The 26,904-nt window shown below is 45.1% G+C and overlaps 1 protein-coding gene across 2 annotated transcripts in view; it reads left to right on the top strand.

Annotated features, from left to right (window-relative positions):
- Positions 1-2,577: 2,577 nt before the first annotated feature.
- Positions 2,578-26,904, top strand: part of SNX31 (sorting nexin 31) — a 57,207-nt gene continuing 32,880 nt past the window's right edge. For both annotated transcript variants that reach the window (XM_027617793.2, XM_027617782.2), the window contains exons 1-5: positions 2,578-2,757; positions 2,866-2,940; positions 12,616-12,730; positions 16,262-16,326; positions 23,673-23,783. In XM_027617793.2, the coding sequence (XP_027473594.1) occupies positions 2,692-2,757; positions 2,866-2,940; positions 12,616-12,730; positions 16,262-16,326; positions 23,673-23,783 (432 nt within the window). In that variant the 5' untranslated portion in view covers positions 2,578-2,691. The remainder of the gene's footprint in view (positions 2,758-2,865; positions 2,941-12,615; positions 12,731-16,261; positions 16,327-23,672; positions 23,784-26,904) is intronic.

The following is a 26,904-nucleotide window of genomic DNA, read 5'->3' as shown; positions in this document are numbered from 1 at the left end:
CAAACTTACACAACGTTATAGGTCAATCCTATCTCAGTAAAGCTGGAAAAAATAAGATACAAAATACTCTGGCAAAAAAATAATGCTCATTGAATGAATGAAGGAGAGCAGACTCTCAAGAGCCGAGTCTAGTCCTGTTCCAGACCAGCTGCAGGGTTGGCTTGGCCAAATGACGAAGGAAATGGCCATTTGATCAATGCTAGGAGGCAGAGGCTGGCCCCAAACAGGTGGAAGAAAGTTCCCAGGAGCATGGGCTCTGCTTTGCTGCCCTGAAGACTGGGCCAGATCCCAGAGCCTACCTGATAAACCTCTACCCCAGGGGACACTCAGGGATACCCCTTGTCTTGGTGTAGGGCAGCCTTCCAGTTCAGAGATGGCCCACTGGCAGAGGAAAAACCCTAAGGCCCATCTACCCTGGACTGAAAATTCCAGAGTACAGGTTTTTGTTTTTGTTTGTTTTTTTAAATTTGACAGAGCGCGCACAAGCAGAGGGAGAGGGAGAAGCAGGTTCCCCTGCTGAGCAGAGAGCCAGATGCAGGGCTCCACCCCTGGATCATGAGATTTTAACCGACTGAGCCACCAAGGCGCCCCCTGGAACACAGGTATTAACATGATTTCATAAAGGAAGAAAATGCAATGTAAGAGTCCACTAACTTGCTCAAGGCCCCGCAACTAAAAGCCACTGGAATAGGAATTCCCCTTGCCATTCTTAGTCTCTACACTATGCCGCCTCCCTAACTTAATGGTCCTAAGTCTTCATTTCCTTTTCCGTAAGACCAGAACCGTCAATGGTTCCTAGCTCACAATACCTGGGGAAATTAAGTGGTAGAACGAACACGAGAGCCTAGCACGCAGTAGGCATGCAGGAAATAATGGGTGTTCGGCAAATATTGGTTCTCCTTCCCTAGTTCCAGATCGCCCTTCAGGCATTCAGCTCTCACCCGGCGAGGGCTTGCATTTCAGAACCAACTGAGGGATGATGGAGGGAGGTGGGCAGGGGAGGGGCTAGGTGGGTGATGGGCATGAAGGAGGGCACTTGCTGGGAGGAGCACTGGGCGTTATACGTAAGTGATGAATCACAAAATTCTACACCTGAAACCGATTTTACCATATACGTTAACTAGAATTTAAATAAACACTTTAAAAAAAAATAAACGACTTTCAGTGTTATCACTGAATCCTAGAGTAAACCACTCAGACCAATGGGGCGGGGAGGGAAATCACTTGTGACCTTGGAAAAGTTCCTCCACTCCGGGCCTGTTCGGTCAGTGGCAGGATGTTGCCCTTGATGTTTACCCGTAAGAGTTAGGAGATTAAGGAACAGGAGGAAGTATGGAGGCAGCCCAGCACCTGCCCAGTGACAGGTGTGTAGGTAACTGCAGCATCCCCTTACCCCAGTGGCCATGGCCAGAGGGGCAGGAATTCTACTTTGATTTCACTAGAATAAGGGAATTAGGAGGATTACTTTACACAGCTAAAGATCAAAGACTGTTGAAAGAACTTGGGCTGGTTAGTCCAGAGAACACAGGGTTTATACAAACCCAGCTAACTGGAGGCCGGCACCTATTTAAAACCAGGGCTTCCTGGGGATCAAGAGAGGCCCAACCCATTTTCATCTGATAAGGTTTCTGGTATATGAAGGGAAAAAATTGTTGAGGTTTCCGCTGTATATTATTGGGAAAGTTTCTAAAGGAAAAATATTTAGTATTAAAAAATACTAAATCGGGGTTATAAATATTATGGCATACCTTCAGTGTTAGATTTAACAAATGTTACCACACAAAACTAAAGCTAATATAATTGCGCTAATCCTAGGACAACTACTAGATTTGTGCATTTCTTGAAAATCTTAATTCGCGGTGCGCTGCATGCGGGCTTTGTCGACAGGTAACGGGACACAAACTTTTTTCAACCCTGTCGGGGCACCTACCTGGAGAAAAGGTCAACTTTTTGAGCTTGAGGGCGCATCTGCATGGGATCGATCTCTCGCTCCGTCTCGGTCTCCCCCTCACGCTACAGGCGCGTTGGAATGGGGGCCAGACATTCCACAAGCCGGGGAGTCAGAATGGAGCCCTGGAGTGGACGCTCGGAGAAAGCGGGTTTCTCCTGGGCGGCATTCCCCCCCACACACCCCCGAGCACGTAGCCCCACCCTGAAATGTTGGGGCAGGGTGGGAAGTAGCTCCCTGGTTGGCACGTGGGCAGGACATTTATGTGGCTAGAGCAACCATTTTAAACTTTTGTGGGTTCTGATGAAAATCCGGAGAAAACCTAGGACCTTCTCCCCAGAATTCTCTCTCCCCCCGCACCCACGCACGCATGTACGATTTTCCCGCCATGGAGTTGGGAGAGGTCCACCCAGGGTGAAACCCCCGGCTGGCGTGTATTCCGTCCCAGGCCCCGCCTGGCCCCGGGGAGCCCGGCTCCCCGCAGGCCCCGGCACCCAGCCGCTCGGCCAGAGCTGGGCGGGGCTGGGGGCGGCGTGGCCCGGGGCGGCGTGCCCAGCTCCCCACCCCCAACCCCCACCCCCCGCCGCCACCACCCGGGCCACCGCCCCGGGGCTCCGAGACTAGGCCCGCGCTGCTGCTGAGCTGCTGCGCAATTGCTCCGGGAGCCCGGACTCGCGGACGAACGCGCCGCCGCCGCCGCGGCTCGGCTTGCCAAGCGCTGTTCCCGGGCCGCCGCCGGAGCCATGAAGATGCACTTCTGTATCCCGGTGTCCCAGCAGCAGCTGGACCCGCTAGGGGGCCGCTACGTGGTGCGCCGGGGGCCAGGGCCGACTGGGCTGGGGAAGGTTGGCGACCTGGCGGGGCGGGGGCTCACCTGCTCGCTCAGCTAATCCAGACGGTCTGTCTTTGTGTTGCAGCTGTACTCCGTGTACCTGGACGGCTACCTCTTCTGCAGGGTGCGCTACAGCCGACTGCATCGTTGGAACGAACAGGTGAGCAGGTTCGAGGCAGGTGAGTGCGCCCCAAGACAGCGGACTTTTTGAGGACTCCAAGCTCCTAATCGGCAATTTGGTATTGCTTGGCATACCGCTCCTTGTATATAGGTTGCCGCTCCTAACCATCTACAGCTGGGAGATGAGGGGATAGGCTCAGGTCATTCTCCCAGCCTCTTTCCAGCCCAATGATCCTCAGCAGCCCCACCTGGCAGGGTGCTCCCTTTCAGTTTCAGCTGTCCCCCAGGACAACGCCCCCATTCAAAATGAGCATACTCAGTCTAGACCAAGGTGCCTTAGGAATCTTGTACGTAGGTGTTTAATCTCCCAGAGTTTCTTAGGCTGACTTCTTTTAAAAAGGTGTGTTTATTTTTGTTTTCAAATTCGTGTATTTATAGGCTTCAAGTACTGGCAGGCTGGAAACCCAGGAAGCAGATGACTTACCAGGACAGGAGGCCATTTCCCACTACAGTTTCTCACTCTGAAGTCCTGGTGGCATTTTCTTTGGGAGGCAGCCTGATTTATTAACCTGCTCTAATGGGTTTTATTGTCCTAATAAGGAAGTGTTGCAGGTCTTCAAAATGGGTTGGAGGAGTAAAAGAAAGTTTGGAAATAAACTTCACCCTCCCTCTACCTCCACGCATAATGTTTTCTTTTTAATTAATTTTTTTTTAGATTATATACCTTGATTTTAAAGAGAATATACCTAAAATTAGAAAGAAAGGGGAGCCTGGTTGGCTCAGTGGGAAGAGCATGTGACTCTTGATCTCAGGGTCCTGAGTTTGAGCCCCAGGCTGGGTACAGAGATTACTTAAATAAATAAAACTCAAAACAAAACCAAGAAACAGACAAACTTGCCCAGGCAACAGCTATTAACATTTTTAGGAGAATCCTTCCAGGCAATCTGGGTTTCTAGTGAATAGATATACCTTCTGTTGAAGGACAGCTCTTAATTTCATTTTTTTTTTATATTGCAAACATTGCAGTGAGCCTTCTTGCTCGTATCAGAGGGCATTGGAAAAGTCCATTTTCAAGGTATGATTATGTTTCTTTGGAGTCAACAAAAAACAGGTGTAAAATGCGCTTGTTATCTTGTAATATGCTTGTAATTTGTGTGGTCCTCTCTGAATTGCTACCACCTGCTGCAGTTGCCCCAGAAGGTTCTCAGGAATGATGGTGGGCTGACTCAGTGTGGAAGGCATGGATTCAGACTTGTGCAAGATGAGAAGCTAATTGTGACCAAAACCTGTCTGGGGATTTGAGAGGACTGCTGAGGTTGGCAGATGGAGATCTTAAGGGAAGAGAAAGTACAGGTGTGTTAGGTATTTGGAGGAGGAAGTTGAGGTACCATCTCCCCCACTAATCCGTCTTCTCTAATGTGAGGTGGAATTGGGGAGGTTGCCATTCACAGCATGAAAAACAGGACACAGCTGTGGGGAGCAGGAGGGTGTGGAATTGGCTGACCACTTCCTGGCTGGTCACCTTACCTCTTCTCTGACCTTCAATTTTTTCATCAAAAATAATAAATAGATGGTTATAGGTGTCCAATTTCCAGGGTACTTGCGAAGAGTAGGGGCTAGTTTCTCCCAGAACCTCGGACATGGTACATGCTCAGTAAACATTTACTGACTGATTTAAGATTTTATTTGTCAGAGAGAGAGAGAGAGCGTGCACGCACAAGCAGGGGGAGCTGAAGGCAGAGGGGAAGCAGGCTTCTTGCTCAGCAAGGAGCCTGATACGCGGCTCCATCCCAGGACCCCAGGATCATGACCTGAGCTGAAGGCAGATACTTAACCAACTGAGCCACCCAGGTGTCCCCCCCCTCTTTTTTAAGATTTATTTATTTGAGGGAGAAAGGTGCACCCATGATGGGAGGGGCAGAGGGAGAGAATCTCAAGCAGACTCCCCACTGAGCGTGGAGCCTAACATGGGGCTCAGTCTCAGGACCCCTGAGAACATGACCTGAGCCAAAACCAAGAGTCAATGCTTAACTGACTGAGCCACCCAGACACCCCACTGCAGTGGACTCTTAAATATTGAATTGCCACAGCCTGGTGCCCAATGTGGGGTATAGAGTAGATATTAATTAATACTTCATATTTGTCCCAAATTTTTCAAAATCCAAAAGTGGAGATTTCTTTATCCAGTTTCCAACTATCTTACACCTTGCACTTAGCATTTTTCCTCTTTCAGTCGGAACAACTTCATTTTAAAGAAACTATTTAGGACTTAGGTGGCTATTTGTATTATTAATTTAAAACAACAAGCAGTTACTGTGCATTAAGGTTGGTACCAAGAGCTTTACCTGTAATAGCATGTTTAATTTTTACAGCAGTTCTATGAGCTAGGATTATAATTAGCCTCATTTAACAGATGAGAAAACTGAGGCACAGCTTGCTCCAAATCAAACTGCTGGTAAGTATTGGAGCAAAGATTTGATCTCCAGAAACTGCTCTGACCCATTACATTTTGTGGTTTCTTACTAAAGTCAACAAAATAAATTGTATCAGTAAAACAATTGGGTCCTAAAATAACAAGGTTTTACTCTATTTTGGAATAACATGAAAATTCCCAATTTCAGGTGCTCAATGTGGTGAATTTTGGTACATGTATACAATACTACCGCCATAATCAAGATAAAGAAAAGTTTTACACTCTAAAATTCCCTTGTCCCCTTTGCCTTTGATCCTCTCCCTCCACTTCTCACCCCAGGCAACCAAGATCTGCTTTCTGCCTGAGTTCCAAGCACAGGATTTTATTCAGACTGCCCAGCAAGCCTCTGTGGGGTCAGCAGTACACTCATCATAATGACTCCCGTTTTGTATATAGTCTGAGTAAGTTTGCCAGATTTAGCAAATAAAAACACACGCTCCCCAGTTAAATGTGAATTTCTGATCAACAAAGAAATTTTTAGATAAGTAGTTCCATGCAGTATTTGGGACATACTTACCCGGGCATCCTTTATTTTGTCTGGCAACCCTGAGTCTGAGAAAGTTTGGGGGATGTCTTTCAGGCACTTCTCAGCTAGATCTTATTCTTCCTCTTCCACTGAAGATCTGAAAATGCCTCAGAATTCTTAATCTGATTTAATACAAAGCACTATAAAAAGGAAAACAATAAAAGGCCCCATCTGTGTGTGCATTTGAGTATATTTCCTAGGAAGTTCTGTATCCTGATAGAATAAAAATGTCATCTTATAGAATTAACTGCTTTATTTACTTAAGAAACATTTACTAAGTTCCTATTAGATGGTATGCACTGTGGTATATTATGTGCAGATGGCACTTCAGCACATGTGATTTTTTTTAAATTTTATTTGAGAGAGAGAGTGTGTGAGAGAGAGAGCACAAGCAGGGGGCAGCGGGAGAGGGAGAAGCAGCCTTCCCGCTGAGCAGGGAGTCTGATGCGGCACTTGGTCCCAGGACCCTGAGATCATGACCTGAGCCGAAGGCAGACGCTTAACTGACTGAGCCACCCAGGCATCTCAGCACATATGATTTTTGACTTTAAGTATTGGATTTCTATTTTGTATATTGGATAACTTTGAGATTGAGGAAGGGCACCTGCCCAGGCGAGGTGGCCCCTGCTCTTTCTCTGCCCAGCTGCGTGGAGGCTACTGCATCTAAGACTGCCCCTGGGGAACTAAACCTGGCTGTTTTTCAAGAAGTCGGTTGTGACTTATGCCCTCTGAAGTCATCGCCTGTAGCCCTGTCCCATGGTGAGGTTCCTTCCAGGTCTGGCAGCTTGCCCCTCTGCTGTTGAGGGCTGCTCATCTCTCTGCCATGTGAACTTCCTGACCTGACTTCTCTCTGCGCCTTCGGCTAAATAAAACCAGTTTGATTTATGCTCCACTCTTGCCTACACCACCTTCCTCTAAGGGATTTAAAGAGACCTTCGATGGAAACATTTAACTAGCTCATTTTGACCAAGTGTTAAAGATGAGGCCATACTGTGTAAGCGACACTGGACTCTATGAAAAGGATGCCCGCCCCTTTGCAAACATTTTGCCAGTATCAGATATGGCAATGGGCACAAGCCATAGAATCTTGCAAAGGATCCTTCTACGGTGATGGAAATGCTGTGTGAGCCCATATGTGCTGGTTTCATCTTCGCCACTGCAGGTGCTAACCCAGCCTAGCTCCTTCCCCTCTTTCCATACCTCAGATTCTGTGTATTAGACTGGCCTATTCATTACCTCTGTCTACCTCACTTCCCTCTCCTGGGAAGACCCCTGCTTTCTGGCCCACTGGTCAGGGACCAGCCCTTTCTCAAGACCCATCTCAAGCCTCACCTCCTCTGGGAAGTCCTCCCTGATTGCATGAGTTGCCTTTCTTGGATTCCTGGGTCACTTCGTGTTTAGACCTTGTCATGTTCCTCCTTTTGTGTAGATATTTTCTTTCCCTTGGTTATTTAGTTACAAAAGCCAAATATTTAAATGAAGGAATGAATGAAGCTATAGGCATAGTATACCCAGCATGGGATCCTTCTTTAGTAGATGCTCAATAGAGATTTGGTGGAGGAGAAGGAAGGGAAATGAGGGAGAGAAGGGAAAAGTAATGAAAACCTGCCACTTATTAGCTTATAGGACCTTGGTTAAAGTCACTTCATCTCCCCAAGCTTCAGGTTACTGTGATTATCATGTAATTTGATGTGAAGGTGGCAGGATGACATGTTAATGGTGATGATGATCATCTACCTCACAGGGCTGTTTTGAGAAACAAATAGAATAATATAAAAGCTAATATTATTTGGTGCCAGATGCCACAGTCTGGATTGCTTTGAGCTGTGGCCCTTTATCTGGTAAATCTGGGGTTTTGATTCGAAGGGGCCTTAGAGAAGTGGAATGGGTAAGCCAACATTAGAAAGGACACTATTTGTGTCTGTAATTCCACTTGTCCTGGGTCGCCACTTTGGGATAAGTATGGGGGGCTGGGAGTGCATAAGGCGGGGAAGGAGATGATATTTTCCATTGGCCAGTAAAGTTCTCTTCATGTTAAAAGGCAGAACTCTATGATGGAGAAATCAGTGCAGGGGATTGTGCTGGGATTAAAAACATGTATTATCTAAACATGGTCTTTTAAAAACAAACAAAAACCCCAAACAAAACATCTCATAATAAACAAAAGAGGTATGTTTTCCTTTGGAGAACTTTGAACAATTTTTGGGAAGTCTTTGGGCTAAACTCTAGTAACAGGTAATTCTTATTATGCTATTGGTTTTTATAGCTAAACTGTGTGCTGAGACCAGTAGCAAAGGTTATATTTTGATGGAGTTGAAGAACTTGGGGAGTCAATGATTGATCTTTGGCAGACCTAACTACTCAGTTTATTATATGTTTATCTTCCCCCTTAAACCAGTATTAGAGAGGGGAGGGGAAATATTCCTTGAGAAGTCAGCTTAGGTTGTAAAACCTGCTGGGAGAGTTTGGGCTGTGTTGGGTCATAGAACCTTAAGCCTTGGTGACTTTTCCCCCAGCTCTTGGCCCTACGGTAGGGCCAAGATGCTCTCCTGCCCACGGAAAACCCAGATGGCTCAAGGATGCTGTGATTCAAACCAATTTGGGAGCATCTTCGACATTTATGAACGCATGCCTAGGAAGACAAATGCATTTTAAAGATCGCTTGATCCGTTAATCAAGAAATAGTCACATGCAAAGAAGACAATTTTCTGCTCCTAGTTCATGGAATTAACAGAGATGGGGTACATAAATCCCAGGTTGTTTGAGCAGCCTTGCCTGATTTGATGCTCCAACTGGGGTGTCTTTGGGCAGTGTATAGCATAACAGGAAAATTGCCTTGACTTAAAAAAAAAAAAATTGTTGCGGGATGCCTGGGTGGCTCAGTCAGTTAAGCATCTGCCTTCGGCTCAGGTCATGATCCCAGGGTCCTGGGATGGAGTTCCACGCCCGCTTCTCCCTCTGCCTGCCTCTCTCTCTCTCTCTCTCTGATAAATAAATAAAATCTTAAAAATATGTATATTAAAAAATTGTTGCTATAATATTTTATACTACCAGATTTAGAGGACGAAAGGTTGCAAACTTCGATGGCTATAGGGATCAGGCAGGTAATTGAAATGAGAGGCGTGGACCAAGTGAGAGGCAGTGGGGACAGGTGGAAACCGCTTAGGCCTCCTCTAACGGGGATGATTACCTGAAGAATGTGAACGCAGTGATTCCAGAACCTCTGATTTTTCAAGAAGCCAGAACATCAGGTTTGTTTTTTTTTAATGAGCTTTATTTTTGTGGACCAGTTTTAGATTTACAGAATATTGCAAAGATAGTACAGAGAGTTCCCATATAGCCCCACACCCAGTTTGCCCTGTTGTTTTCCATTAGTAGGGAACATTTGTTACCATTAATGTACCAATATTAATACATTATGATGAACTATAGACCACAATTCAGTTCTGCTTCTTTAGTGTTAAGCTAATGTCCTATTGCTGCCCCAGAATCCCATCTAGGACACCACATTACATTTAGTTGTCGGCTTACTCTCCTCTTGACCGTCAATTTCACAGACGTTCCTTGTTTTTAATGACCTTTTCGAGGTACATGAGTCAGTTATTTTGTGAGATGTCCCTCTGTTAGAATCAGACGTTTTTCACCTGGCCAGGCTGGGGTTAGGGAAGATCACAGAGGTCCCTGTTGTTCTAATCATCTCACAGGAAGAGCACCTAACCATCAACATGACTTACCACTGTTGATGCCTTGATCACCTGGCTGAGGCTGTGTTTGTCAGGTTTCAGCACTGTGCAGTTACTCTTCTTCCTCCTTTTCCAAAGTGTACCCTTTGGAAGGCAGTCACTATGTGCAGTCCACGCTTAAAGAGTGGAGATTAATGCTCCATCTCCTCATGGGATGAGTATCTACAGAAATTATTCAGGATTCTTCACGGATTTGTCTCTTCTCTCCTCTGTATTTTTTCAGTAATTGATAGCTGCATAGACTCCTGGATAGTTACTTTATACTTTGGATTATACTTCAGTACTGCTTTATTCTGCTATTTTATCTGTTCCAGCTTCTGCCCCTGGGAACTCCTTCAAGTTTGCTTCTGTAACTCTTGCACGTGTGCCCATTGTTGATTTTTTGTTGTTGTTGTTTTGAGCACTTTCTTGTTTTCTGGTGCCACAAGATGCCCCAGATGCCTCTTCTATATCTCCTGCTTCAGTTCTAAAAAATCAACTATTTTCTTCATGGAGCCCTGGTTGCTTTAGTTGGGGAATGGTTAAGAGAAACCAAGGTCTCAGACTAGGTATGTTCATTGCTACTATCGTGTTGTTGCTTCGAGGCCCTCTCAGCTGACAGAGCAAGGAAATATGTGTATACACATATCTATAACTCTCTTTATATGTAACCATCTGGATCTATGTTAAGCTAAACATGAGTTCATACCAAGATCCCCAACTGTCATCCATCACCACATGGATCATTCCAGCCTACTGCCCTTGCTTATCTGAAAACTCTCACTTCAGGAATGAAAAACCTGACTCCCATCAACTGCCATCCATTTACTTCATGTATCTCACCTACAGGCAGGCAATTACTAACCTTTCTAGATCTTAGACCAATGCTGTCCAATAGAACTTTCTGTGCTGATGGAAATGCTCTATGTTTTCTTTGTCCAGTTCAGTAGCAACTTGCCACAAATACTGTTGAGTATTTGAAATGTGGCTAGTACAACTGAGGAACTGAATTTTAAATTTTATTTCATTTTAATTGATTTAAGTAGTCACAGGTGGCTAGTGGACATCATGTTGAATGGCACAGCTCTTGGCCACTGCGAAGATATTGACTTTCCCTTGAGTGAGATAGGAAGCCATGAAGGATTTTGAGCAGGGCAATGGATTGATCTAGCTTACCTTTTTAGAACGTTACCTTAGATGCAGTATTAAGAATAAACTGAAGGGGGTCAAGGGCAGAAGCAGAAAGATCTGTTGTAAAGCTGTTGCAGTAATGGGGCAAAGAGAGGACAGTAGTTTGGACCAGGGTGATGGCAGTGGGGGTGGAGAGAATTGGTAAGTTTTTTTTTAAATTTATTTATTCGAAAGAGAGAGGGAGAGACAGAGAATATGAGCAGGGGGAGGAGGCAGAGGGAGAAGGAGAAGCAGACCCCCCACTGAACAGGGACCCCGATGTGGGGCTCGATCCCAGGACCCTAGATCATGACCTGAGCCAAAGGCAGATGCTTACCCAACTGAGCCACGCAGGTGTCCTGAGAACTGGTAAGATTCTTGATGTATTTTGAAGCTAGGGCCTATGCATTGTTAATATTCACCACATACACACTGTTTGTGACAAAGGCCATGGAATTAAAATTTCTACCTGTTTGTTTCTCTTAAATCTGTTTTCATTTTCTTTAAGCCACTGACTATGAAATAGTAAGAGTTTTACCCTTCTGCAGAGGTACCATGTTAAAACCTGATTTCTGGCTAGTTTCCTTTCTCATATTTTATTTTATTTTATTTTATATTTTATTTTATTTCATTATTTTATTTTATTTTATTTTTTAGATTTACTTATTTCAGAGAGGGTGGGGAGGGACAGAGAATGAGAGAGAATTTCCAGCAGGCTGAGCGTGGAACCCAACACGGGGCTCCATGTCAGGGCCTCTGACCCTGAGATCATGACCTGAGCCGAAGTCAAGAGTCAGAGGCTTAACCGACTGAGCCACCCAGGTGCCCTTCCTTTCTCTTATTTTAGAGAGAATGATGCCGTGCCTTATCTTCAAGCTGCTACTGTAAGTGTAGGGCTGGAAGGAAGGAAGATGCACTTTCGATTATCTAATTTTAAAACATATTTTTGATACATCCACTATTTAGGTTGCATAAAAATAATTGCCACCTTGGTCTTGGACCAATATTTGGGTGAGTAGGAGGGTGGGAAGGGCCTGATTGGGTTGCTACTGGGATCACATGTCAGCCTTATAGGAATTGTATAAGCCAGCACTGTCCAATAGAAATATAATGTGAGCCACTTATATAATTTAAATTTTTCTGGTCGCCCGATTAAAAAGCATAAAAAGAAACAGGTGAAATTAATTTTAATATACTTTATTTAATCTAGTATATCTAAAATATTACCATTTCAACATATCAATATAAGGAGTTATTAGTGAAATATTTTACTTCTTTTTTCTCTGTACTAAGTTCGGGAGTCTGGAGTGTGTTTTATACTGATGGCATATCTCAAGTCAGACTAACCATATTCCCAGTGCCCATTAGTACTGGCTAGGGGATACCATATCAGATCGCATGCTGTAAGCATCTGTTACGTTCAGACTTGGTGGAGGTGGGGTGGGGAATTAAATTCCTAACTATGCTCATTGTTATCACAGATACTATTGGAGAATGAGTTAAAGAAACATTGTATGGTATGAGTGGTGGACAGTCTTGCAAAAACAAATGAAAAATTAAAAGGTATCCCAAATCCCAAATCTACCAAACTCAGACTGGAGAGGTCAGTCTGTAGTATGTCTAATAGTATCTTCAGAAACCTATCCTGAAATAAACTCCTTCCTAAGAAAATCAAATCATCCCCTTTTCCTCCCTTTGGTCACCACGAAGGGTTAATTTTAAATTAAGTACTATAATGAGACTTGCCCTAAGAGGAGGCTTTGGTGTCTCATCAACCTTGAATTGGAGGTTCTTTGCCTTAACTGCATTTTCTGGATCTTTCAGCTGAGGCGGGTCTTTGGAAATTGCCTGCCACCTTTTCCACCAAAGTATTATCTTGCAATGACCACATCCATGGCTGATGAGAGGAGGGGCCAGTTGGAACAATATTTGCAGAATGGTATGTATTTGGATTTTATTTTTACAGATTTATCGAGATACAGATCATATACTGTAAAATGCACGCATTTAAAGTGTGCAGTTCGGGGCACCTGAGTGGCTCAGTCAGTTAAGCATCTGCCTTTGGCTCAGGTCATGATCCCAGGGTCCTGGGATGGAGCCCCATGTCCAGCTCCCTGCTCGGCGGGGACCCCTCTTCTGCCCCTCCCCCCCATTCTCTCTCTCTTAGATAAATAAATTAAATCTTTTTTAAAAAGTTGTACAATTGAATGGTTTTTAGTATATTTACAGAATTGTGCATTCATCCACCATAATCTAATTTGAGAACATTTTTGTCACCCCAAAAAGAAACCTTATATCTATTATCAATCACCCCTTATTCCTCTCCCCCACATGCCTCTATCACCCCCTAAACTAATTTCTGTCTTAATAGATTTGCTTGTTCTGAACATTTTATATAAATGGAAACATACAAAATATGGCCTTTGTATTTGGTTTTAAAAATACTCTGTTTTCACATTTGCCTTTGGATGCTGTATGTTGGCTTTGATTGTAAAAGTCAAAGACCTATTACCTGAATTGAGACCAAAATAGAGGACTGAGATGAACTGTTTTCCTGAAAGCTCTGAGAAAATATCAGAGTTGCATTTCCATCTCTGTCCAACAACCAGGGAGCCTCAGAAGTCTGCTCTGACCCTGATGAGGCTTGCAGTACCCTGGTCCTTGCCCCTTGCCTGTATCCTGCAAATGCTGTGCACAGCAAAAGTGTGGTTGGCAAAACTAAGCACTCTTAGAAAGGGGGTTTGGGAGAAGTAGCAAAATTGGCATTCAAGTATTTAAAGATTTTGAAAAGGGGAAATAGTATATACACAAAATATTTGAAAAGTAGATCCTGTCCGAAGAGTATAAAATGAAAGGTACATTCCCTTCCAGCCCAGCCCCCACCCCTTTAGGCCTCTAGAAGTAAACACTATGACTTATGTATTCCTTGGAAGCAATTTTTGTGTCTACCGGTGTGTGTGCACATCCCTGTTTGTTAAACACAGATTGGAATGTACTCTATATACTTTTTGATACCTGATTCTTAAAAACTTTATTCTGAAAGAATTTCTGACTTACAAAAAGGTGCAGAAATAATGTAAAGAATTTCTGTATAGTCTTCAACCAGATTTCCCAAATGCTAACATTTTATATTTGCTTTATCATCCTCTCAATTTCGGGGTGTGCGTGTGTGTGTTATATATAATGTTTTGAGAGGCCTTTGTTACATACACAAGCCACTTTCCCCTTAAATACTTCTGTGTGTATTCCCTAAGATCAAGGACATTCTCTTCTACAACCACACTATAGTTATCAAAATCAGGCAACTAACACTGATAAAATAATATCTAATCTAGAGACCTTTCTCAAACCACACCAACTATCCCACCAATGCCCTTCACAGCACAAGAAAAAACGTGTTTTTCTTCTGTAAGTTGATTTTTCCCTCTTAAAAATCTGTATTTTATAGACCATTCTAGATCAGGAATTATAGACTTACTTCATTACTCTCATGATGGCACTTGTTTCCTTAAAGAAGATAGTAAATAAAAATTCTAGAAGTCCTCTATTTCCCATTCGTCTTTTGTAATGGAGAATATACCTCTTTTAGACCTGTTAAATAAGCCTTTTCAAACTCAAAATGTAATATCTGTTGAATTTTTCTTCTCTCTTGGTTTGATTTCTCATGTCTTAGGGAAATACTCCTTTAACTACTGGCCTTTCCACAAATGATCACAGTGCCTAAGGGGTTGCTTTTCCAGGCCTGGCCTTTGTGCACATCATGGGGATATCTCCTGCATCCTCCTCTGGCAAGGCAGAGCAAGGAGACAGTGTGACTTAAGACCGTGGGCTCTAGAGTCAGACCCAGAGTCAAATCCTAGGTTTGCACTTCACTGGCTATATGACCTTGGGCAAAACATTTACCTTCTCTGAGCTTCAGTGTCTATCTGTAAAGTGGAGATAATATTTATCGCAGGGTTTGTCGTGAAGATTAAATGAACTAAAATAGACAAAGTGCTTAGCATTGTACCTGGTTCTTAACAGTTGCACAGTAAATACTAATTGAATGAACACTTTTTTCAACAGCTTTCCGCATCTCCAAGAATCCATGCTAACAATTACAATGTTAATTTGCATATCCACCACATAGATTCCAGAAAATAAGACAAGGGTTCCCTATCCCCCCAAATCATCTCCCTTAAAAAAGAGGGAATACCTTTTATAAAAAGTTTCTCATAACAGGGAGACCTTTTTTTCGTTCCTTTCTTTTGAAAAATGTTGCATTGTTGGGAAAGATACAACTTGAAATGACTTCCGTCAGTGCTAGTTTTGAAGGCTGGTAGAAGTTACAGTGAGGCAGTCAATGGAACTGGCAACAAAAAAAAAAGGGAAGGGAAGAAGGAAAGAGCGAGGTAAGGAAGGAGGGAGGGGAGGAAGGAAAGAGAAACTGAAAGAGAAAAAAGAAAAGAGAAAAAGAAAGGAGAGAAAGAAAGAAGGAAGGAAGGAAAAGGCATGGTGGGGGTGGGGGGAGTGAAGGGAAAGAGAAAGACATTTGCTACAGATTTAGTAAGTACATGAGTTTGGCTAGAGTGCGGGGTCCAGGAGAGGCGTTACAGGCAGGAGGGCAAGAAATGAGAAAGCAGGGGGCGCGCGGGTGGCTCAGTCGGTTAGGTGTCTCCCTTCGGCTCAGGTCATGATCCCAGGGTCCAGGATCGAGCCCCACATCCAGCTTCCTGCTCGGCGGGGAGCCTGCTTCTCCCTTTCCCTCAGCTGCTCCCCCTGCTTGTGCTCTTCTCTCTCTCTGGCAAATCAATCAATCAATCAATCAATCAATCCTATTAAAAAAAAAAAAGAAGAAAGAAATGAGAAAACAGGCGGGAGAGCACCTCCTGCAGGAGTTTAGACTTCTCAGGGGAAAGCTTCTGCCCTTCTGCTCTGGCCACGGCACCTGAATATTGGTATCTGAGCTTTCAAAATCAAGAGGGCAAATACTCTTACAGGTATAGAAGAATAGAAAACTTTAAATCTCTCTGACAGCCTTACAATCACTTCTCTGGGGATAACCTCTTGAGAGCTCCTATTGTTAAGAGAGGTACTCTCAATCAGGGATTCTTGGTTGATTTCAGATTTTCAAATTAAGAAATGTCTTGCCAAAGTGGGAGTCCAGGTCCAAGTTTTAAGATCTTTTTGCTTTTTCACATTAACTTCATCATCATCCTGGTAGGGGAGCAAGCTGGGTGTTGAGCGATATGGGGATGTGTGAATAAAGTGAGACTCCTGGGACTGACATGGTGGGTTCACGTTGCTGTCAAGGCTGCCTGGAGGAGGCAAGCTTTGTGGGTTTTCATGTATTTGCTAGGTTGTAGCTCCATTGCCCAAGGAGGCAGGGGCACACTGGCAAGGCCTTCAGGGCTCCCTTGAGGACAGAGCAATTTAACAGAGAAGTCAACCCAGCCGCATGCTAACCGGGTTCACCCTCCGTATTTTTCAGTAACCATGGACCCAGACATGTTGAGAAGTGATGTCTTCGTTGACTTTCTAAGACTCGTACAGCTGGTGAGCATGCTCTTCTTTACTAAGATCATTATTTTGCTGCTGAACATGTCTCTTAGTTACCGTGTGTGTGTTTCTGGTCATCAACCCCGCACTGGGTAAAATATATTCATTTGGAGTAATTGGAGGATGGTTCCTATTTCAGTTGTTTTTGTTTGTTTGTTTGTTTGTTTTGGGTTTTTTTGGAGGTTTAGATTCTAGATGGAAAATAAGCATGTCACTTGACCTTTGAACTCACTTTAAGTAAGCAGATACCTTTTAAATCCTGTAGCCTAAGCATTGTACATCTCAAAACTGGCCATGAGAAAGAGAACCTTTCATCATTGAGGGCCTTCAACAACAATTTGGGAATCTTCCTTCTGTAGATGGGATCCAGTGTGCCACAGTGAAGACATCGAGACAGCAGTAAGAGCTGGGCAAACTCTTACTTGCATCTTCTCTGCTCTAACTCTGTTGTAAGTGGATCACAGAGAAAATTCAGTCTGAACAGAATGACATAGAGCAACTCCCTTTCCTTTGTTGGTCTACAGAACCACTGGCCACTTGCCTGTAGAGGTTGGAAGTTTGCCGAGTAGGCTTGGTTAGCACACCACTCATTCTCGTTGTACATGGGGCAACATTTTTATGCCTCCAAGTATGATCTTGACTGAATGGAAATCTTTGTGAAGATTGAAGTCATAAGGATAAGGTGATATTATTGAACTGGATCCCTAGCTAGGGGGGGAATGATACTTTGATGGGATTTGTAAAAACTGGAAGCAAATTTCATTTATTCCATGGGTCAACCATGTTGGTATAGTAACTAGTCCATTCAGCCTGAGAAATGACCCCTCAAGTCTCCCATTGTGTCACTGTTCATATTTTCACATATGATGTGATGGCTCAAAAAATATGTACTTTCTTTGAAAAGTTTGTTGTTGAGGTGTTGATGGTCATAAAATTCAAGCAGCACAAAAGGGCATATGATCCCACCACACCTCTTCAGCGACAACTGTTTCCATTTAATGTGTGTTCTTTCTACATGTTTCTGTGCATTTACATGCATTCGTATGTATGCATATCCTTTCTGTTTTACAAATAAACACATACTCCATGCACTTACTGAAACTTGTTTTTTAAAGTTCTGCATCTTGCCAATCCTTCTACGTCCCTCCACAGAGGTACATTTGGCCTCAGTTCTGTCATCTTTTTTGTGTACATTATGACTTTTGCTTTCAGTGCTTTTTAAAAACCATTCATGGGGCATCAGTGTTTTGGAGCTTTGTTTGAGTGTCTTTTCTCTGATAATCTGAAAGGTTTTTGCCCGGTTTAATTCTGTTAGTATTTTCCCTTACCTTGCTTACTCTGATGAGATTTTCACTTTTGTAATGGCTTTATTTTTCTCTTCCGTGTCTTCCGTCAACTTTGTCAGCTTACTTTTCTACCTTTTTGTTATTGTACCTCTTTTTGAGGCCTTCATCTATTCTTTGAGTGTCGTCTCCTTAGTGGCATGGTGTGGGGAATGTATTTTTTACGCTTAGTTGGTCACGATTGCTCCCCCCTTCCACGAAGGAGTTTTACTGGGGGCTCTTACTCTTTCTTCTCAGGCAATCCCTCAGCTTTGGAAAGGGCTGTGCTTTGTGAGCCAGCTGACAGGTAGTGTTGAGGAGGAGCTGGGGTTGAGTCATTTGAATCTGTCTATTATACTCCTGGATCTTACCTCTTGTTTCTGAGCACTTTCTCTAACATTCTGCCTGGAGGCCTGAGCAGTGTGTTTAGCCTCAAAGCCATAGCCACAGGTGCACACAGCATGATCTAGCATTTTAAACCCTCTTACCGACTAAGTAGTCTCAGGACTGGCTTAGTGGTTAAGAGTGCAAGTGAGATGACCCAGGTTTAAATTTTGGCTGCCCGACTTCTAATTTGTACGGCTTGGGGCAATTTACTTAGACTCTTTGTATCTCAGTTTCCCCAGCTGTAAGGTAGGGAGAATCGCTCCTGCCTCACAGAGTTGTTTTGAGGATTAAGTAAGCCTTTAATATCTCTTAAAGCACTTAAATATCACCTGGCAAACTTAACACTTAGGAAGTACTTGCTACCATTAACACCAGTCCTTTCTTCTCTTCCCAACCATGTTAAGAGATTGCTTTCTGCAAAGATGGTGTGTCTGCGCATTTTTTGTGTGTGGCCTCCCCGGCCACTAGGTAGCCTCAAATGGGCCGGCAGTTGTACTCCCAGACATGCTAGTCCCTGGGGATTAACTGCTTGAAGACGGCTTCCGTGTAACTTGAGTTCCCTGGCACGTCGATACCTCTGCTTCTCTCCTCCCTGACCATGTCCAACTTTCACTGCCCTTGGCGGCCTCCTCTGAAAACCCAGTAGTGGTTCAGGCTCGGGACAATTTTCAGCTTCTTCAAGGATGATTTTTCTTCCAGTTGTTTTCTGTCTGTCTCCAAAAGGAGAGCAGGACAGAGGTAACTTTGCTTCCAAAGATGTTTATAAAGGAGGTTGATGATTTTGAAAAAGGAGTTTAAATCAGGAGGGTGGTTCTGTGCTCACTGCATCCTGTCTTGCTTTATGCTGTCCTTTATCTTTCATACACTGAACAAATACGTAGTGAATGCCCGCCAAGAGCCAACACTGCTCTAGGGGTGGGGGGAGACCCCAGTAAATAGCACCCAGTCCAGCTCACGGAGTTTACTGGCTTGTTGGGGAGATAGAAAAGTCACTGAGCATGGCACTAAATGTAATGAATACTGTGAGACGGGGCCGCGCACTGTGATACAGGAGTGTGTGCTGTAAGACAGGGCTGCGCACCATCGTGATGCAGGAGCACGCGCTGTGAGGACCAAGCACCGTGATGCAGGAGTGCGCACCGTGAGGTGGGACCAAGCACCATGATGCCGGAGTGCGCGCCAGGAGACAGGGCCATGACCCAGAAAAAGGTTAGGGCTGTGTCGAGATTTCTGTCCTCTCAGCCATGGTGCAGCATGTGTGGGCCCTGCCACTCCAGTGGCTTTGTGCCCGCTTCCCCCAGTGTGAAGTACAAATACCGTTCTCTACATGTGACCCATGAGAAGAGGTGCGGGAGACACTGCCATAGGATGAGGGTGTGTCTGGGGGACCTTCTAAAGGAAGTGACAGCTGAGCTTGTATTGGAAGATTTCTGGGGTGGGCAGGAGATCAGATCATACTCTAGCTTTTTCTTCCCGTTAGGGACAACACAACAAACCACATAGTATCTGGCGTTCTGGAAGCCTCAGGACTGATACTAGTAAAAGTGAGGAAGTAGCCACCTAGCACTGAGGGTGAGTCTACTCCAACTTCCAGGAGACCCTCCCCTGGCCACCTTGCAGGGCCAAAGCAATTTCTTGGCGGTAAATAGAGGCAGTCAATGCAGGAGAGCGTCAGCCCACCAAGTCTGCAGCCAGATTGCTAGTGCAGGGCGCACGGGAGCTGGGAGAACTGGAATGAGCAGTGGTGATATATGGATTTGCCAGGCTGTGAAAAGAGCCCCAGGAACAGGGATTGGGCAGTTTGCCCAGCTCAGTATTCTACAGACCTGCATATTTTCACCGCTTCTGATAAGTGCTTGGCCTGCACTTGCCAAGTGATTATTGCCATGTAATCCCATGCTCCCAGGCCTGGCTCTCCAGGCTCAGCAGTACAAGAGCATCTTCTCTCTGGGCAAGGACACAGGACATGAGAAACCTGAATGCATGCAAGCTTTCTGGCCCCCTCCTGAGGAAAGCCTTTATCAAGGATGATCATATGCAAGTTGCAAAAACAAGAAGGGTTTCCCTCTACAGGGTGATTTAATCTGGGCGAGGCCTGGTGCTTTATGTGCACTCTCTCCTTTATCCCCTACAACTTGTTCAAGGAGGTGCCATTAGGATCTCTTTTTCAGGTGAAGTAACTTGTCCAAGGGCATATATCTCATACATGAAAGAGCTGGGATCTGAACATAAGGAGCCTGGATCAGGAGCCCCTGCTCCATCAATATTTTGATGTATTTCTAGAGTGGTGGTAGCCCACCCAGCCCTGCCCCTAACCACCTCCCTCTGGTTTTGTGTGTCTAGACTCCCTTCACTTACTGCGTTCTATGTTTTTGCCCTGTGATCGCCTTGGAGATAGATGGATTTTTGAAAAGGCAAAATCAAAGTCTTTAAAGACTTTTTTAATGTTCTTGATTCTTAAACTGTAGTATTCTGTGGCCTTGTGTGAACAACATGTTTGAGAAAAAGAGGACTGAGAAGGTATTTGGAGTAGCTTTTGTGCACCTGGTAAGTTAGGGACAACCTACTGACCTGGGAAGTTTAGCTCACTCTGGCTTTGTTTGGGGGATCTGAGAAGTGACTCTTTTCCTCCCTTCCTCTTAAGAATGTTTGTCACATACCTGTGTGATAAAACCTCCATTAAAATCCCCACACTGTGGGGTTCAAAGAACTTTGGAGTTGGTGAACATGCCAAGATGGTGGCAGGGTGGTGTGCCCGGAGAGGGTATGGAAGCTCTGTGCCCCTTTCCACATGCCTTGCCCTAATGCATCTTTTCCATTTGGCTGTTTCTGGGTTGTGTCCATAATAAGTGGGTTATGGTAGGTAAAAAGAGCTTTCCTGAGTTCCGTGAGCCATTCTAGAAAATTACCAATCTTGAGGAGGGTGTCGTGGGAACCCCTGATTTCTAGCTGGTTGTTCAGAAGTGTGGGAGGCCTGGACTTGTGATTGGCATCTGAAACTGGGGAGGGGCCATCTTGTGGGACTGAACCCTTAACCTGTGGGGTCTGTGCTCACTCCAGATAAATAGTGTCGGAAGTGGTGTGAGTGGAGAAAACCCGTGTTTTTCCTTATGGCATCCTGTGAGCAATGATAAGGCCAGCGCTGGTAAATCCTCAAGTGTCTGCTATGTGGAGAGTGCTCTGTAGTGGGGTAAGAATGGAAACCAGGAGGCCATTGCAGGAGTCTAGGGAGAGGAGATGTCAGTTGGGTCTAAGGTCCTGGTGGTGGAGATGAAAAGTGGATGGATTCAAGAGATAATAGTGTAAGATGTAAAATATGCACAACTCAGAACTTGATTGGATATGAATGTTAAAAATATCTTCCTGAATCTTCTCTTGAATCCTTTATTTCTTATCTGTTGGCACTCGTTCTAATCCAAGGGACATAACTTCCTCCTCATTCCTCGTGCTAACAATAACAAAACAATATAACCACCAGTTGGGTGTTTGCAGCGAGTACCATTTCAAGTTCCACGCGTTGCTTCCTTGAATCTTGTCCACAGCTCTACCATCCTTATTTTAGAGCTGAAGGAATGAGGAATACGGGGGACAAGTAACCTCTCCAGGTTTGCACAAGGTCCCGTGTGGTGAGTGCGGGAGCTGGCCTTGGAACACTTTTCCTCACATGGTTCAGCCCAGCCCCTTGGTACCTCCAAGGGGATTGTTGCAGCTAAGCTCTGAGTTCTACCCCCTCCCCCCCACCCCGCCCTCTCTTCCCACCCATTTTCGCCACACTACCAGACAGATCTTTCTGTAACGCTGTTTCCATCCTTCTGCTTCCTTTTGGCTTTTTAATAAAATCTTCAAGTGTCTGATTCCAGGGCCCTCTATAATCTGACCCACTCTGCCAATCCAACCTGCTTTCTCGCTTTTGCAGAAGAATTTAATAAAGGTATGTATTTATATCATTTTAGCTGTTCATGTAATTTAGCTATCTTACCAGTCTGCAATTTAGTTTGAGTTCAAAGTTACACTGAAGTAATATAAATTAATGCTAGGCTTTTCTTTAGAATCTGACCAAAAAGTAATGGCATTCTTTTCGTTCATTTTGAGTGTTTTTCCCCTGAGGTAAGAGATCTCTGTGATGATAGGCCCCAAAACTTGAAGAACCAACATCTAGGCAAAGATGGGCCTAGAAAGGGACTATTTACAACAATTATTTTGGGGGAACCCATAGAAACCCATAGTAATTGTACGTACATGGTGGGGAGGGGGTAGTTAAAATTTAAAGTCAAACGTTGCCCTTTGATAATAAAATTTGGAAAAATAAGCCTGTCAGTAATGTGATCGGCCTTTTGAGGTACGTGGACAATGCAACTGAGTTGTTGGAGTCCCTCAGTTCCCTACGAAACCTGATCCGTTGTATCTGTGAATGTGGTGGGGGTGCGGAAAGGGGAGGTGTTGCCTGTTGAGGGGAAAGGTCCCAGTTGGTCAGCTCACCTGAGCCCAACTCTGTGATCTCCACACCATCTTAGGATTGGCCCTTTGGTTCTTCTCTCGCCCAGCCTGATACCAGGAAGGCAGTAACCTGGGCTGGGTGCACATTGTCTAGGCACCCCTGTATTATTAATATTCTAGCTTATACGGTAGGCTTAGAACACAGACAGTGATTCGAGTGACTCTTTTCTCAGTTCTGTCCAGGATGATACATACCCACTGGCGTTCTAAATGCCTAGGAGAGAAGCGAACTCATTGTGTACAGTAGATGCTTTGGTGCATTAGGGTTTAATCCTGTCGTAGAACATGGGAACAGAAAGGCTGCGACCTGAATCAGCCTCAGAGATGAGGCAGCCCTGTGGACTGACGGCAGCCCTGTGGACTGACAGCATCCCACTTGGGAGGTGCTAAAAACAGCCTTCCCCCAGACGCAGCTGCCCTGTGAGACTCAGCTGGGCAGCCACTGGCCATGCTTCCTCCTGGGGTCCCTCTCTCTGTGGTCACTGAGCACCAATTTCATCTTTACACTTTCCCAAACTCTGAAGGCCTTCCCAGTGTCTCTAGCATGTCCTTCACATTTTAGAACATTCCATCCAAGAACTTCACATGCCCCCAGATTTGCAGTCTCCTCTAGTGCACACACATCCCCTTGCAGAATGCATACGTGCAAGCAAAGCAGGACTGAGCTGGGGTGCTGGTCCTCAGCTGGGCACTTACTCACAAGATAGTGACATGCTTCCTCATTCCGGCCTCATGGTTTGCACACTTCAGATTTTTGCTATAGCAGAATCATAAATTATTGCAGATTATGGACTTTTAGGGATGCCTGGAAATATTCAAAATGAGAATTAAAATTTGAGATGCCCCAGGGTCACATGGATAGGTTGTTGTTGTTTTTTTTTTCCCCCTAAAATAGATGCCTTATTGTTTATTTGGAAATTATTCAAGCTGCATGTCATTGCTTTGTCTTGGCCTCTCCACACACTTCCTCACCCCACCCTGCCCCTCAAGACAGCATCCCCCAAATCTCTGTAGTCAGCTCTGTGTGTTTCTGGATACCGTATGCCCTGAGGGCCCAGGGAGACGACTGACTGTTCCCGCTCCGGATGCCCCGTGGAAGGGACTGTGGGGCTCACTGGACTTTTCCTTTGCTTGCAGGACACATTTAACATCACCACCAAGACAGCCTCTCTGGATATATTTCTGCCAGATGGAAGGAATATTGCAGTCGAAATTCTAACATCAGATACTGCTGAAAGAGTCCTAGAGGTAAACTCTGTCTAAACTCCAGAACCAAATTTAGGAATCATTCTGTTTGAAGGCAGGAACTAGGATAAGTTACCTTCCAGAAGCTTCCTCCTTATCATTTTACTCTGGATGACACATCTGTTGAGATGCGGGGATTTTCTGGAAGATGGACCAAGGAATCTGAGCTACAAGCCAGTCTTTGCTTTTACTCTCCTGGTGGACATCAACTTCCCAGACATCTTTTAGGCCCTTCCTAAGGCTGCTGTCCGTCACCTGGGATTCAGCCAAGGTTGTGCCCTGGAAATATGCCAAGTGCTTTATTATGGGATGCCTCATAGTTGGGAGCAGGAAAGGGAGTGGAGTCCAGATGAGTCTGAAACAGGCCGTACCCAGGGTAGGCTGGTGACAGGTTCTGTCAGAGTGACAAAGGAACTCTTAAAGGCTAAGAGTTGTCCCTCCTCCCCCACAGGGAAAACCCCTGAAGCCAACATGCCGGCAGGTCGAACTCTGGCTCCAGAGGGCCAGACCTGAATTCTAGCTGGTTCTGTGAAGAGTCTGAGGACAAGACCCAGAGACTATCCTCCCTGTCTTTAGACGGTGGCTGTTACCAGCTCTGTCCCCAGGGCCTTTTCTCCCTCCCCTGGGCATCAAGGGGACACCAGCTTCTCACACCCACACACTGTTCCCAGGTCCTTTTCCTTTGGAGGGTTTTAGTTCTAATCCTCCAGAGAAGTAATTGAGGGAAAATATAAAGTTATAAACAGGTGGATGTCAGAAAGTTTCTAGGGCCTTCCCAAGGACAGAACGTTCTTGTGCTGGGGACATGGTACCTGACACCTTCTGGGCAGGAAACAAGCCCTCCCTGTTGCGTTCCCAGCCCGCGAGCCCACCTTCACCTGAAACCGTGGGGTGGGTGGACAGCCTCTCCCTACATCATGGCTCCTTGTTCTAGCCTGGAGATTCAAGTCGGTCCATGCCCTCCTGGTCTCCAAAGAGCAGTTTTGTCCCCAGACTAGGAAATCTCCCTTCTCTAGGGTCTTGGCTGTGTCCGAGAGTGATCATTTTGGACCTTCCTTCCTATGAAAGTCACTGCACACAACCTTTTCTTGGCTCCTGTACAGCTGTCCTGGTTGAACGGGATCAGCGGCCACCTCACCGCCAAGGCTATCCATTGAGAAGTTATCCTAGGGCCCCCCCTCATTCGCCACCCCCAACCCCCCAAATCCTACTGACCTTGTGTCCCAAGTCTCTCTCCTAATGATTCCCGTCTTCTCATTTCCTCCTCTCCATCCTCACACCCTTAGTTTGAGTCCTCATTTCTCAGCTAGATTTCTATAGCAGCCCCAAAACCAATCCCTGCTTCCAGCATTGCCAATCTTCAATACTGACCTCCAGAATGACCTTTCTAAAAAGACACTTAATGCCTGAGGGGATTTATACAAAAAAAAAAAAACCAAACCTCTCAAATACAAAAACACTGTTCCCTAAATTGCCCTCGTGGGACCTGCACAGTGAGAGACTGACACATCAGTGAGGGAGGGGGACAGTAATAGGAGGGCGGAGGCCGCAAACACGGACACCTCCAGGGCCAGGCCCGTAACGCAGGGGTGCGGATGAGGGACGTGAGATAATTTGGGAGTGGTGGGGCCCGTGGAGAACTGGAGAGCCCCTGCCCTGCCTGACAGCATCATTATTGACCTACTTTTTGCATCCTGGGCTCACTGGCCTGATTAGACATATCTGCAGCTGAAGTTGGCTGCCCGGTGGGAGTCTGGGGTCTCCTCTCTGCTGGGGTTAGGGCAAGAGCTGAATTCAAATGGCAGCACTGCCACATCACAAGCTCTGTGAGTTTGGGTAAGTTGCTTAACCTTTCAAGACAGTGTCTAAGTAATTACAGAAATAGCTCATGTTCCATCAACAGCGGTGGTTATGGTTATTTCTCATTATGGTATTATTATTGATGTCGAAGAGAGTGTTGAGTCAGTATTGAGTAGAGTAATAAGTCTAGGGTTCCACAATACCATCATCTATTTTACCCGGGTCCCCTTGTAACTAATAGCAAAGTTTAACGAGGTGCATTTGTGATCTCAGAAAAATATACTTTCCCTCTTCTAATCACACCGACTTGTGAGAAATTCAAACCGCTGACACTGACATCATTAACATCAGGTAAGTTTACCCGGAGGTTCTGGCCTCGAAGTGGTGGCGTTTCTATAAAAAGTAAAGTGAGCAGTTGGCCAGGCAGACAGGTGAATTCTCTTCCAGGGGCTGGGAACTTCTCCAGCTTGCATAAAAACGTAATTTAAATTTTGTAATTGAAAATCATTGTTTATATCTCCTCAAGCATACTCGCCCCCACTCTCCACCTCACTGCCATCCTGCTGGGCTCCTTAAAGAACCAACAACAAGCTAAAATCTCGTTTTGGTTTCTAACTCATTTGCACTAATGTGGTTTTATTGGTGGTGGTTGTATTTTGAAGTATCCTTAACATTTGCTAAGAAGAAAATATTACTGTGTCTCTTTTTGTCGATGCTTACTCCTCTCAAAAGAAGGTATGTGTGTTTATGTTTTTATAAATTATAAAAGGCTTCTCCATCCCCCCCGCCCCCGACTCCTTTATCTGCCCTGGCACTTAAGCTTGCTATTTTCACTGAGCAAGTCAGAGAAGAGAGAAATCCAATCTGAATGGACATGGATCACACTCTAGGAAAAGATGTCTTTGCAATCTGTTCCATCCCAGCACACCCTCACCCCTGCGCACACAGGAACACCGGGTTTTGGTTTGGAGGTTTTGCACGGGCATGGGGATGGGTGAGGTAGAAAGAAGGCTAATGGGGACAAGCCTTGAGTGAACGTGTGAAAAGATCCCAGGCTCTTCTTTATTTTCAAAGCTATGCCGAGAACACCCACTCCTATCATCCACCTAATAGGACTGTCTCATGAGGTAATTTACAGATCTCTGACAAAAGTACCCCGTTGAGCCTCGTATTTGCCACCTTGAGCACTTGGAGCCATGGTTAAAGCATCAGCTCACACACACGGCAGGAAAGGTGAAGCCTCGGGTGTCACAGAGGTGATCTAGTGAATTCAGGGTGTGCAAGCAAAGAAATCACTCTGGAGCCCAGGCTTCAAGAGGGAGGG

Source organism: Zalophus californianus, chromosome 4, assembly GCF_009762305.2.
Source record: "Zalophus californianus isolate mZalCal1 chromosome 4, mZalCal1.pri.v2, whole genome shotgun sequence".
Taxonomy (NCBI): domain Eukaryota; kingdom Metazoa; phylum Chordata; class Mammalia; order Carnivora; family Otariidae; genus Zalophus; species Zalophus californianus.
This window is presented reverse-complemented; position numbering and strand designations above follow the sequence as displayed.